Here is a 15,017-nt window from a genome sequence, read left to right on the forward strand (position 1 = left end):
CATCCCTGAACTCCTTGATTTGTACACCAATTCTTCAATTATTGTATTATGTATATGCTTAATGCACTAATGCAAGAAGTTGAAGAAACAATTGAATAAGTTCTCACTTCTCCATTAATTGTCCCTTGCATGACGGGATTTGACACAAGCTTCTCCACCACCTCTTGCACCGCAGTCATCAACTTTACATCAAGCCCCAGATCATTCTTGTAATGGTACTTTGGGTTGAGGTAGTAAGCTTGCATTGTGGAAATAAAAAATTTGGTTAGTGACTTAGTGATTTGGTTGTTTACTAACTTACTTGTTTATAAATTATAAGTTATAAGTTATAACAAATAAAGAATTTAAATTAAAGTATACAACAAAAACTTAAAGACTTAAAAGTGACTCACCAGCCAAGTGCAAAGGATGCATCAAGTGCATCTCCCATCTATTATCGATGATCCTCTCGTAGGATTTGAAGGTGCTAGGGGCAGCAGCTCTAACCAACTCTTTCATTTGCTGAAGGGCAGCATATATGTGGGGCATTGTGGGCTTCTTCTCCGAATCCACCATCCTTAAAACACAATAGGCTCTATAATGCCCAGTGTCCTATTCAGCTGCCTCCAAAAGAATCATCAGCAATGGTTTGTTGGGCTAGTACTGCATCAGGATGGCTGGATCCACGCCAACCAAACCACTCCTCACTTGCAAACATGTGCCGAAGACCCACCACTTTCTTCTGGAAGCTTTTCAGAGCTACATAGTTGGTGGCGAATCTAGTCAATCCGAGTGCGACTAGATCACCCCTACAAAGTGGTTCCTCATCATCTTCAGCACATAACCATGGTTATAAATAAAATTACTTACCCTTCTAGCCCTCTCAACCACAATATTGATTGGCTTTCTTTTCCCCAAGTCCTTCAACATAAGATCAATCGAATGAGCAACACATGGTGTCCAAAAGAGGTGGATCCTGCTGCTTTTCTTCCTCATCAACATTTCACCAGCTTTTTTGAAGTTTGCACCATTATCTGTGACAATTTGGACAACATTCTTTGGCCCTACCTCGAGGACCACCTCCCTAAGAAGCTTGTAAAGGTAGTCAGCATCTTTGATCTTATCTGAGGCATCCACTGACTTGAGGAAGGATGTCTTTCCATTGCAGCTCACCATGAAATTAATGATGGACTGTCTAGTAGGACCAGTCCATCCATCAGCCATCGCAGTAACACCATATGTACTCCATTTTTCTTTTAATGAACCAATGTATTCATCCACCTCCTGCTTTACCTTGGGTAAATATTTATTCATTACTTCCCAAGCTGTTGGGCCTTTAACCCCTACACCTGCCCTAGCAACTGCATTGATCATCCCCTGATAGTATGGTGTTTTGGCTACATTGGGTGCAATGTTGTTATAGAGCATGAATTTGCTGATTGATAACCTAGCTTCCTCCTCCCTACTGCCTTCTCTACCTCCAGCAAACATATAGGGAATGCTACTTTGATAGATGTCTTGTTGGTTGAAGAGGGAGGGGTCTTGGTCAAATGTGGAATCATAATGTGTAGTCTTCCTCCTCCTCCTTTCGGTCCTCTCAGTCTCAGTTCCCTGAAAACTATGTCTAGGTGGCATGGATGCCCCTGACCCCGAACCACCTGCTCCCCTTGTTTGTTCATATTGCCTCACACTATCAGCATGTAAGGACTGTCTGCTAGCTTCCATTGCAGCCTTCATCTGTCTCCATTCGGCTCGTGACTCAACACCCATAACCCTCCTCCTCTCTTCATCATCGCTTGACTCCTCATCAACATCAAGAGTAGGCTTAGATAGCACTGTATCCTCAAATTCCCTTTGCTTTTGTGCCATCTCTTCCTTTTTTTGTTTCCCTCCCCTTAAAGTTGCTGCAATTGCTTTTTGCACTTCATAAGGAACCCTGGGACACTTGGCAACATCTTTATAACCACCAGCCAAATGTTGCTTTAATCTAGTTGAACCACCAGAATTCAAAGTCTTGAGGCAATACTTGCATCGGGATTTCTTCTTGTCAGCAGTCAGTGGATCCCCATGTTGCCAAGCAATGTCCTGAGTCCCACTACCAGTGTCGCCACTCCCACTAGTTGCCATTTAAGATTCAAATGTACAGCACTAAAAGTCTGAAATACATACATGAATCATGAATATTCCCAAATAATCATTAGAATAATTTTTAGATACATAAAAACATGTAAAAACAATTTATAAAACAACAAAACACACACTTTGTTCTAAGATAACATATATACACTGCTCAAACAAACATGTTAGTATTTTTAAAATAAACTACATAATATGAGCATCATTTAAAAAAAAAACAGATAAATTTTTAATAACATATTATTTTTTATAATTATTTTATGTAAAAACAATTTATAAAATAACAAAACACACACTTTGTTCTAAGATAACATATATACAATGCTCAATAAGACATGTTTGTATTTTTAAATAAACTACATAATATAAGCATCATTAAAAAAAAAAAAAAACAGATAATTTTTTAATAAAATATTATTTTTCATAATTATTTTATTTAATTATTTAAATAAAAAAATACAGCAAGCATGATAATCAAAATATTAATACATGAGATTGTAGCCCTCTAAATTTAGTTTAACATAAATAATAATCACATTCATATCATAAGTATTTATTTATAATCTTTAATTTTAATTTTTTAGATAATATATTTTTTAAATATGAAAATTCAAAAAAAAAAAAAATTAATAACAGAAAATTAAATTTTTTTCCATGAAAGTGTAGATCAAAGCTTGAACGTCAACATATATTTATATCACACTCATACAATCATTGTAGAACCTTGTATTTGAAAAAAATCAAATTTGGGGGAAAATCTTACATTTCTTGAAGATCCCTTGAAATATGCTTGAATCACTACAAATATACTTCAATTTGTTGTTGTAGATGAGTTGATGATGTTGCTATGTTGAATCCCCAACAAATTCCGGCCAAAAATGGAGTTTTCCGGCCAATTTTGGTGATCCAGCGAGATAGAGGAGAGAGAGAGGCTCGAGAGAGGCGAGATATGCCTCTCTCGAGCGAGACAAGTCCTTTAAAAAGGCTCTAAAGAAGAAAAAATCTTACCGTTAGTGAGATCTCGCTGAGATATTGGCGAGATCTCGCGAGATGGGCGAGATCTCGAGCGAGATCTCGTCTCGCCTCTCTAAAAAGGCGAGATCTCGGCGAGATCTCCCACCATGCCTGTGAGGCTGTGAGGCCATTTTCACTCAGCTTAATTATACTACGACCTTAGGCTAGGACAAAGTGGAGACCTCACTTTAGCCCAAAGTTTAGACCAATACAGAGTTAAGCAAGGCCAAACATAAAGCTGGTGGTGTAGAAGGTGACCAAACTCAGGAGAAAAAAATTGTGACCAAGCTCTTGTCGACATCAAGACAAGACAAAAAAACGAGTTTTGGATGCGACATAGCTCTGCCTAGCACGACGGACCAGGACAAAAGAACGACAGAAAACGGAGCGGGATAGAAGGGAACATGATCTTCTGTACCTTAAGGATTTGCTCTCTAAGTCAACAAGTGCTAGTATGTGATAGGCTGAGGAGCTGACTTCAAATCGGTCATGATCTTTTGGTCCCCCCATCCCTAATACAAAGTGGACATCCTAGATGTCACTTGGCCATATGACCACATGGTCAGCCAGGAGTGATCGAGGGCAGAATTCGGTCTATAAATATGAGAATTCACATTGTGAAGGGGGAGATCTTCTTTGAGTCATCTTCCTTTTAACCCCTTTCTGTTCAGGCCTCTGTTATTCTTCTTAGTCGATTACTATCTGTTGTAGTTGAGTTCTAACTTCTGCATCGGAGTTCTTCCACTGGCCAAGTGCTGGCACTCCCTTGACTCTCTTCTTTTCCTTCCAGGTGGTTGGACTGGACCCATGGGAGTAGCTGTCCAGAATCCATCACGACACATTGGAGAGCAGAATGAGCTCAATAATTGACTATTTTGAAAAACTGATAATGTTATCCTAGCATTCTAGTTCCAGATTCTATTTATTCTCAGTTTTCAAATCAATGGAATATTTGTACTCACAGTAAACCGCCCTAAATATTTGTTTTCTGAATTTGATTTTTCGGGTCTGGTAACGGATCATTGTCAAGGATTCAATCTATTATCTACGAATTAAATCTGATCAAGAAGGGCTGTTTTTAATTTCAAAATCCTCCTATCAAATTCTGTTTGATTGCACCTTCAGTTTCCTAACACAGGCTTGCTTCTTGAGTCGCTTCAAATTTGACCATTTGATCAGGATCTTATTTTACAGTCTTGTTCTACAAGCTCATTTGGGCATTCAAGCCAAATTTCAGATTGGTCACAAATAACTTGATTGAGTTATTAAATTTTCAGCAAATCTTGTTCTGTTCTTCTCCTACTTTGTTTTTGCAAGCTAATCTTTGACTGGATCTAGTTGTACCTTGTTTTGAGTTTAGCACCGTGTTAAGTTTCCCTTTAGGTTGGTGTTTGTGATCTTGGATACGTTGCTGTTGCCTCCTTTACAAGTCACTGTTGGCATACTGTTGGTGTTCGATTGTATCTGTTTGGTTTTTTCTTTCTTCTTCTTCTTCTTCTTTTTATTTTTATTTTTTTATTTTGAGATTTGGTTTGTTGCTATCAATTCAACATTTTCTGTTCCATAAAATTTATTACGGACCTTGCAGAATGGTTCCTTTCTTTCAAAATACCCAATGAACTCCAAAGAGGTTGGGTTTCTGAACAACATTACCAATTTTCATTGCCTGAAATTAAATTCCAAAAACAGCTCCAATACATGGAATGCTTGTAGCAAAAAAATGTTAAATGAAAAAAAAGAAATAGCACCGAATCTTTGCTGCTGTCATGCAACGGGTAGATAGTTATGTTCAGGGAGTACCTGAAAACTCTATACCTAAAATCTAGAAATTGCACAATTTTGGGTTTCATGTTGGAGTGATACGGTTCCAACTTAATCCTGTTATTTTGTTTTTTTGGGTATTAATTAGGAGTTCTAGTGGGCAGTGCCCCCTACTGAATATTTAGCTAAAAATAGATTCAACAAGAAAATGCCACTGGGTTAGCAGCTATTCCCCCTCCCCTCCAAAAAAAAAAAAAAAAAGTCATGTTGTGGTGATTCAGGGGCAGGCCTTGGCGCAATGGTTGGTGGACCACAGTTGTAGCCCCTAGGTCAAGGCATCAAAACAGCCTCCTAGCAAACATTGTTAGGGTAAGACTCCACAGGAAAACTGCATCCCACCTGCGGGACTCTGCTTGTGCGAAAGCATTTGGCACTGGGTTCACCCTGTTTCCATCTTGTGGTAATTCTGATTGAGGGATTTGAGTATGACTATTCTACTGGAGAAAGACCTCAAAAAGAAATATGTTGTTGACTGCATCTTCCATGATTGTCTTTGTTACTGAAGGCACAGAGAGACTCTCTTTAAATGGTATATACTTTAGTTAATAAATCACATAATCTTTATGTGGCTACAAGATATTTTTTTTTTGGTCATTTCAGTCTGTTTGATATTTCTTTAACTGCGTTGATAAGCAGGTCCTGGTGCAACCATTGGGGGCATGTGTGCTACACGTTGCTCTGGGTCATTAGCTGTAAGGTACAATGGGTTTTCCTTTACTTTTGGCTTTCTTAGATGCAAAACACGATGACTCAGGAAGTTTGTGTAGTTCTTAAGTGACTTTATTTTGTTCATGATTTGTTAATTTTTTTTTAACTGAGGCTCCTTTCTGACTTTCGAAAAATGACTATTTTAGCATGGGTTATTCATGAGTCAGGTAATTGATATTATTAACTCATCTGATCTGCTATTCTCATTAACTAACCAACCGAACAAAGAGAGTGACAACTTGTATTTTTGAGATGTATGATGCATATGTCAATCTGCCTTAATAAATAGGATTTGAGGCAACTGGAAACCATGATTCAGGATATGATCAGCATGAGTCAATAGCCCTGCAGGTCCAATTTGGATTATTTAAGGATCCACTTCGTTTTCTGCAGCCAATGTTGTCTTCACCTGTGGTGATGAAGGCTTTAGAATGGGTGTTCTGTTTGTGTGTTTTTTTCCCCTTTACCATTGGGATTATGAGATCGTGCCTTCTTATTAGCATTTAGTAAATTTGGTGCATATTTGATTTGGCCTAGCTGCTTAGGTATAGTTCTATTTCCTGTTTCAATTTCCAGTTGGTTTGGCCAAGTTGGTTCAACTTTAGTTTTTGGTGGTGTGGTCCTGTTCCTGTAAAACAAGTTTCAATACTTGTACGGGTGTATCCACAAATTATTTAATTACAAGAAGGAAAGAAGAAGAAGAGAGGGGGGGGGGGTTTGGCTTGTATAACTAGATAGTTTCTTCTTTGAAGGTTAAAAAAAAAAAAAAGTAGCAATGAATACTTGTTGTAATGCAGGTTAGAGTTTGTTGGTTGCGTTCTACTAGGAGTTCAACTCCATTAGAGTTTTTGTTCATATAATCTTCTATTTCTTGTTACCCAAGTAAGGGTATTTATGTAATAGTGTTCTTTTCACTTTATTATAAATAGAGGGCTTGAGATCACACTGATTTTCAAACCATTCTACCATTATCGATAGTCTCAACATTGTATCACAACCAAAGATCGATTAGGGAAGAAAAAGAGAAGAGAGAAAAGAAAAAAAGAGGGGAAGAACCTTGCTGCAAAAGGGGAAAGAGATTGGACGTGGTAAACTAGACAATGAACTTTATTTGTTGGAGCCAATTAGAGGATCTACTTCTGCTCTGACTGCATCTTTTAATCAGGTCCATTCGGTAATATTAAACCTTCATTTGTGGCACCGTAGGCTAGGTCACCTCCTCTAGGAACTCTTAGGAAAGTATTTCCTGATTTAGTTTCTTCTCGTAAAAAGGATGAATTTTTTTGTGAAGCTTGCATTTTTGCGAAGCAGACTCGTTCTACCTATTTACCTTGTCTTCATAATAGAAAATCTATTCCTTTTGCACTAATTCATACTGATGTGTGGGGCCCCTATGATGTGTGTCTATTACTAGCCATAGGTACTTTGTTACTTTTATTAATTGTCACTCTCGTTCTATATGGATTTATCTTTTAAAACAAAAAATAGGGTGTTTTAATGTTTTTGTGATTTTTATAATATGATTAAAACTCAGTTCAATGCCACTATGAAGATCCTTCACAGTGACAATAGTACAAAGTATATTGATGGTGAATTTCAGAGATATCTCTCTGACTCTGGCATCATACATTAGACCAGTTATGTTGATACAACTGCCCAAAATGGGGTTGCCGAAATGAAGAATCGGCATCTTTTAGAGATGGCAAGTTCAATTGTGATTGTTGGGAATGTTCCTGACTAATACTGGAGTGATGCCTCTTACCTTATAAATAGGATGCCCAGTAGGATTCTGGTTTTAAATATTCTAATGAGCTTCTCTATGGAACCTCTTCTTTTGTTATTCCCCCAAAGATTTTTGGATGTGTGTGTTATGCCAAAATCACAACCCACCAAAGTAAGTTGGCTCCCTGTGGCTTATGCTGCATATTTTCGTGGTATTCTGCTACTTAGAAAGGGTACAATGTTATCATCCTCCTTTTAGGAAAACCATTCTCTATGGATGCCATTTTTAATGAGTTTTGCCCTTACTATACACCTCTTAGGGGGAGAGTCCTAGAGGAGAGGTGCTCTTTCCAACTTTAGACCTTTCTATCACACCACCACAACACAACTTAGGAGTTGAAGAAGTGTTTCCTGACCAGTGGGAGACTTCGGCCAGTATACCTGAGGACTCTAATTCTCCCCCTCCGTTTTCTGAACCATGTGAAGAACCTAATTAGGGAGAGACCACTCCTGTGAGACACATTATTGAGGTCTTTCAAAACAAGATTGACCATAATAAGGAGGTGTAGACTTATCAGAGGAAGAATTACAACTGGCCAAAGCAGGTGCATGTTACCACTTCAGTCTCCTGCTCCAGAATCAGATTCTATTGTTCCTTTTAAGGTATCTTCTTTTGATCTTCCTATTGCTGTTAGAAAAGGAGTCAAACCTTCTCCTTAGCATCCCATAGCTAAATATGTTTCTTATGACTCTGTTTGATTCTTGCCGTGCTTTTATATCCTCTCTATCATCTATATTTATTCCTGAAAGTTGGCAGGAAGCCTATGCTAATAAGAGATGAAAGGCAGCTATGGTAGAGGAAATGCAGGCAATGAAGAAAAATGATACTTGGGAGCTGGTTACACTTCCTCCAGGAAAAAAACTCGAGGGCTGCAAATGGGTGTTTGTGGTTAAACAAAATATGGATGGATCAGTCAACAGGTTGAAGGCTAGTCTAGTTGCAAAGGGGTTTTCCTAGACCTATAGGATTGATTGTCAGGAGACTTTTGCCCTTGTTGCGAAACTGAACACTGTCAGAGTTCTGTTGTCTGTAGCTGTGAACAAAGACTGGAACTTGCACCAATTAGATGTAAAGAATGCCTTCTTACATGGGGAGTTAGAGGAAGAAGTCTATATAAAAATCCCACATGGTTTCTTCGATGACAATACTGCAGGAAAGTTTGTAAGTTGAAGAGGTCAATTTATGGGTTAAAACGATCTCCTAGATACTACTCTGGACGCCTCCTGAAGGCAATGACTTCTATTGGATACAAGCAAAGCAATGCTAATCATACACTATTTGTCAAGAAGTTAGGTACTAACATCACACTTCTCATTGTTTATGTGGACGATATTGTCATCATTAGGAATAATGGTGAAGAAATTCAAAGGTTGAAGGACTTTCTTGGCGGAGAGTTTGAGATTAAAGATCTAGGGAAGTTACAATACTTCTTAGGGATTGAGGTGGCTCGATCAAAGAAGGGTATATTCCTATCCCAAAGAAAGTATGTCCTATATTTATTATCAGAAGTGGGAATGTTGGGGTGTAAAGTAGTTGATACCCTTATTGAAGTTGGAGCTAAACTTAAAGAAAAAGAGGAAGAACCAACAGACAAAGGAAGATACCAAAGGCTAGTAGAGAAGCTTATTTACTTGTCCCACACTAGGCCAGATGTCACTTATGCCGTGGGGATAGTGAGCCAATTCATGCATAATCCATATTTAGCTCATATGAAGGCTGTTGTCAGAGTACTGCAGTATTTGAAGGAAACTCCTGGAAAAGAAATACTTTTGTTACCCGTTGATAATCTAAGAGTAGAAGCATACACTGATGCAGACTGGGCTGGATCTCCTCAGGAAGTCAATTTTAGGTTACTATACGTCTGTACCTTTGTTAGAGGTAATCTAGTTACTTGGAGAAGTAAGAAACAAAATGTGGTAGCTTATACAGTACCGAAGCTGAATTTAGAGCTATGGTTTGTGGAGTTTGTGAGTTAATATGGTTGAAAGGTTTGCTAGAAGATATTGGAGTCCAAGTTCCAAACCCTATGATGCTATATTGTGACAACAAGGCTGCCATTAGTATTGCCAATAATCCTGTGCAACATGATCGAACTAAGCACATTGAAATTGATAAGTTTTTTGTCAAAGGAAAGCTAGAAAAATGGCTCATTTGCATGCCTTTTTTGAGGTCTGGAGACCAAGTGGCAGATGTTTTCTCCAAGGGTATGAAGGAAGGAGATTTCCTTCCTATTGTAGGCAAGTTGGGCATGACTAATATCTATGCCTCAACTTGAGGGGGAGTGTTGGTTGAGTTCTACTAGGAGTTTTCTAGTAGAGTTTTTGTTTATATAAATTTCTATTTCTTGTAACGGTATTTATGTAATAGTGTTCTTTCCACTTTATTATAAATAGAGGGCTTGAGATCACACTGATTAATTTAAGCCATTCTACCAAAATATAGTTTCTCAATAAAATGATAGGCTATTAAACAAACCAACAAATGAGATGGTAAGAAACTACACAACAACATAAGAATTATTAACTATTAAGTAATAACTTGGAAAATTTAATACTTTTTAGCTTACCCCAACCAAATGTAGTGGATGTTGCAACTGTCTCTCCCAACTCTCCTGGATGATATCAAGGAATTTCTGGTTACCCTTAGGATATACCTTCCTAACCATCTCCTTCATCATGTCCACTGCAGCCCATATATATGGTAAAGTTGGTTTCCTTTGTTTATCTACCAATTTCAAGATTGTCACCATAGAATCTAGATGCTTCACAACAACTTTCAGATTCGCCCTTAAGCTATCACTAGATGTGGTGGCCCGTCTTGCGCTTTCCCTGCTGGTGAATTTGACCAGGGCCAATCGAACCACTCTTGCAATGCTAAAATTGCACGTAATTGGTTTTTCTTCTTCTCAAAACTCCGAGGCAATTCAATTTGTAGCAAATCTTGTGATCCCAAGCCTCACCAAGTCACTATCACATATCCTCCTCAACATATTCAATGTATATCCATGGTTATATTCAAATATGGTCACATGCCAAGCCCGCTGGACAACCTTTTTCACAACTTTGACTTGTCCATGTCTTTCAGCATCAAATCAATACAATGTGCTGCACAAGAAGTCCAAAAGAGCTGTTCCCTGGGATTCTCCATCAACTTCATCCCAACCTTCTTGAAATTGGAGCCATTATCAGTCACAATCTGTGCCACGTGCTTTACTCCAACCTCTTTCACCACTCTTCAGCAACCGATATTTGTATTTGGCATCCTTCTTGTAACTGAATGCATTAATAGACTTGAGGAACACCGTCCTCCCATCACAATTCAATATAAAATTAATAATAGACTGTTTAGTGGGACCAATCCAACCATCACACGTCATCATCACCCCATAGTGCCTCCACATTGGCTTAAGACCATCAATTTAGGACTTGACCCTAATACTACAGTATTTGAAGGGAACTCCTAGAGAAGGAATACTTTTGTCACCCACTGATAATCTAAGGGTATAAGCATACACTGATGCAGATTGGGTAGGATCTCCTGACAGGAAGTCAATTTTATGTTATTGTACCTTTGTTGGAGGTGATCTAGTTACTCGAAAGAGTAAGAAGCAGAAGGGATTAGCTTTATCTAGTACTGAAGCTGAATATAGAGCTATGGTTCATGGAGTTTGTGAGCTACTATGGTTGAAAGGCCTGCTAGAAGATATTGGAGTCTAAGTTCCAAACCATATGATGCTATATTGTGACAAAAAGGCTGTCATTAGTATATTGAAACTACCGGATTTTTTGTCAAAGGAAAGCTGGAACAAGGGCTCATCTGCATGCATTTTGTGAGGCTGGAGGCCAAGTGACAGATATTTTCACTAAGGGTTTGAGGATGGAGATTTCCTTCCTATTTTAGGCAAGTTTGGCATGACTAATATCTATGCCTCAACTTGAGGGGGAGTGTTGGTTGAGTGCTACTAGAAGTTCAATTTTGTTAGAATTTTGATTCATGTAATTTTCTATTTCTTGTTACCCAAGTAAGGGTATTTATGTAATAGTGTTCTTTCCACTCTATAAGTAGAGGGCTTGAGATCACACTGATCTATTTAAGCCATTCTACCATAATCAATTTTTGCAACAACTTTCAACTTCTAAGTGATAAGATTTCTATTCTTTGGTCTTTGCTACTGAGAGATGCTAGGAAAATTTTCGTGTTTGTGCTTTCACACATTGTATATGGTATTTCTAACTTAACTAAATACTTGTAACAATGAAAATTACAGCTAATGTTTGCTTTGAAAAGAATCTCTCTACTGGGTTATCTCAAATTGGATCCTTGCATGATACCATGAAAACTTCAAAGCACGCAAGCTATATGAAGGTTCTGGTACTGTTGGTGAGAAAAAAGTGTGATCTAACTTATAGAAGAGAAAGAATGAAGAAATAGTAGATCCCACAAATGACAAAAGGGAAACTGCTATTAAGCAAGAAAATATTACAGTGGGATGGAAAGCTAACTATTCCTAAAGGACCAGCTGACCAAGCCACATCATGTAGCTTTCTCTATCACCTCTGGACTAATTGCAATCTGCCTCCATTGCTATGAGATATTCAGTAGCAAGGCAACAAAATCAATCTCTGCACTGGGATGAGATAGTCTCCAAGGATCACTCATACCACTTAGAAAATAATCAATAATTGTAAATGAATTATTGGTTGTTTTTCACACACAAGCTTTGAGGATTGAGGTGATATTTTTCATTAATATGATCTTTGTTATCACCTTATCACGCATAATTGGCATGTTGAAAGCAATGAACAAATTTCGACCGAGATGGCTGAAATCTAAACTTATGTGGAGAAAAAAAAGTACTAAGTTTTGACTCATCACAGTCAAAATTCGGATACTTGCTTTCGACCCAAACTGGCCCATTCCAGGAATAAAAGTACCATACCTTGCTCTTGCAGAACTTGAGCGGTACCGTTGGCAGAATTCCGACTCCCTGACCCCATTTTTTGTGATTTTTGTTGTTTTCATGCCCTTTTGACCCAATTTTTGTCACTTCTTTTCCCTTCGTCACACCCAGTTATGCTAGTTCAGTCGTCCTCATCAGGTTAGAGTCCATGGCTGGCGACACATTCCCTAGGCTATGTCACCTATAGAAGTGCAGTGACAGACTACATGGACAACTCTATGCGTAAGATGACGTGGCCTGCTTTTGTACAGTAATCAGAATTCAAAGTACTACGTGACTCAACGGAATGATCGACCCAAGCGCTCAACTTGAAACTGAAGCTTGGGAGTTTTTTATTTGGTTATTGTATTGTGATTTTGTATCAAACATAATGTACGCAAGACAATTTGTTCAATTTTTATAAAGTTTGTATTTCTCAGAACCTTTCTTGTATACTAACTGTTAGAAAACAAGCTTTAAACAATCAAAATAGAAGTTGAACTTGAACAAAGAAAAGAGAGAAGAAGAAGAAGAGAAGAGAGATGAAGAACTAGTAGAAAAGACCTGTGATTCTTAGCTAAAGAGTCTAGAATCACAGAGCACTTTTATTTATAGCTTCTAATGAATCTAATACAACTTGAGAGATAAGTAATTGTCCTCTAGAAGAAGGAAACAAAATATTACAGCTTTAGTAACTTCCTAACTCCTAAAATAGAAACTACCACCAAAATAGAAACTATGCTTTCTAAAAGACTCCCAAAACTTATGTAGCAAGATTTCCACATTAGAAATAGAAAATATAATCAAAACAACATCAAAATACTGTTCACGTGAACAGTAAAAGCTGTTTTTACTGTTCACGTGAACAGTAATGTGAACAGTAAATTCCAAATTTACGTATACTTCAACACTCCCCCTCAAGCTGGAGCATACAAATCTCCCATGCCCAAACTTGCAAAATGATAGACCAAAACTTGGTCCGAACAGAGCTTTGGTGAACAAGTCAGCTAGTTGGTCAGTAGAGCTCACAAAAGGAGTTGCTACAAGCTTCTTCTTCACTGCATCACGCACAAAGTGACAATCTACCTTTATATGATTCGTTCTCTCATGGAACACTGAATTACTAGCAACGTAAGTGGCTGCCTGATTATCACAAAACATTTTCATAGGGGCATAAACTGGAAATCCTATTTCCTTTAACAATGAATGAAGCCACATCAATTCAACAGCGGTGTGGGCCATAGCCCTATACTCAGCTTCAGCACTAGATCGAGCAATGGTGGACTGTTTCTTACTCTTCCAAGTCACAAGATTTCCACCAAGAAAAGTACAATAACCTCGTGGTTGACCGGCGATCAATGACGGATCCAGCCCAATCCGCATCGAAAAAGGCAACCAAGTCCATACTCCGATTTGGTCGATAGATGAGCCCTTTCCGGGCGCACTCTTGAGGTACCGAAGCACTCTCATCGCTGCATCCCAATGAGCCTTCCTAGAGACTGCATAAACTAACTCAACACACCAACAGAATAAGAAATATCGAGACGAGTAATAAATAAGATAAATAAGTTTCCCAATAAGACACTGTAACGATGGACATCATCTAACAAGTCACCATCATCACGTCCTAACTTTAACTGAGGATCCATGGGAATGTCACTAGGTTTAGAAGCAAGCATGCCAGTCTCAATCAAAAGATCTAACACATACTTTCTTTGTGACAAACTTACTCCTTTTTTACTGCGGATCACTTCAATACCCAAGAAATATTGTAGATCACCTAAATCTTTGGTTTGGAAAGATTTTTGTAAGTGTGCCTTAACTGTATGGATTGCATCAACATCATTGCCTGAAAGGACAATATCATCAACATAAACTGCCATAATGACAACACAATCACCCTGCCGTCTAATAAACATAGAGTGATCAGAATAACACTGTACAAAACCAAAAGACTCCACAATCTTGCTAAATTTCTCAAACCAAGCCCGTGGAGACTGTTTGAGTCCATAAATCACTTTATGAAGCCTGCAAACACGAACACTGTCCTCCCCCTGAGCAACAACCAAAAATTTTGGGTGGAACTGAAAACGGTTCTCTATTGGGAAAAACAATTAAAAAAGGAGATTTTTCAGAAAGCAAGGTCATAGGCATGTGGTTAATTAAATGACCAGCAGTCAAAATCGCATCACACCAGTAACTCTTTGGAACATTCATCTGAATCAAAATAGCGCGTGCAACCTCCAAGAGGTTACGATTTTTGCGTTCAGCCACTCCATTTTGTTGGGGAGTGAATGAACAACTGGTTTGATGAATTATTCCAAGAGAATCACACAAGTTAGATATATCATGTTGCACATATTCTAAAGCATTATGAGACCGAAAAATTTTAATAGGAAGAGAAAATTGAGTCCGAATTTCATGAATAAAACTTTTAAATGTAGTTAAGAACTCTGTCCGATCCTTTAAAAGATACAGCCATGTAAGACGGGAGAAATCGTCCACAAAAGTAACAAAATATCGAAAACCATGCCTATTACTAATTCTATAAGGGCCCCAAATATTGGAATGAACAAGAGAAAATAAGGACTCACTACGAGAGATAGAGCGTGGAGGATAGGTGGCACGATGATGCTT

At 38.1% G+C, this 15,017-nt stretch overlaps 1 protein-coding gene across 2 annotated transcripts in view; it reads left to right on the top strand.

Moving 5' to 3' along the window:
* LOC149024460 (D-lactate dehydrogenase [cytochrome], mitochondrial-like) overlaps positions 1–15,017 on the top strand; it is a 103,692-nt gene that overhangs the window by 38,061 nt on the left and 50,614 nt on the right. For both annotated transcript variants that reach the window (XM_089144690.1, XM_089144691.1), the window contains exon 7: positions 5,587–5,647. In XM_089144690.1, the coding sequence (XP_089000816.1) occupies positions 5,587–5,647 (61 nt within the window). The remainder of the gene's footprint in view (positions 1–5,586; positions 5,648–15,017) is intronic.

The sequence above is a fragment of the Hakea prostrata genome, chromosome 2, assembly GCF_041222555.1.
Source record: "Hakea prostrata isolate BN-2017 chromosome 2, UWA_Hpros_2, whole genome shotgun sequence".
NCBI lineage: Eukaryota > Viridiplantae > Streptophyta > Magnoliopsida > Proteales > Proteaceae > Hakea > Hakea prostrata.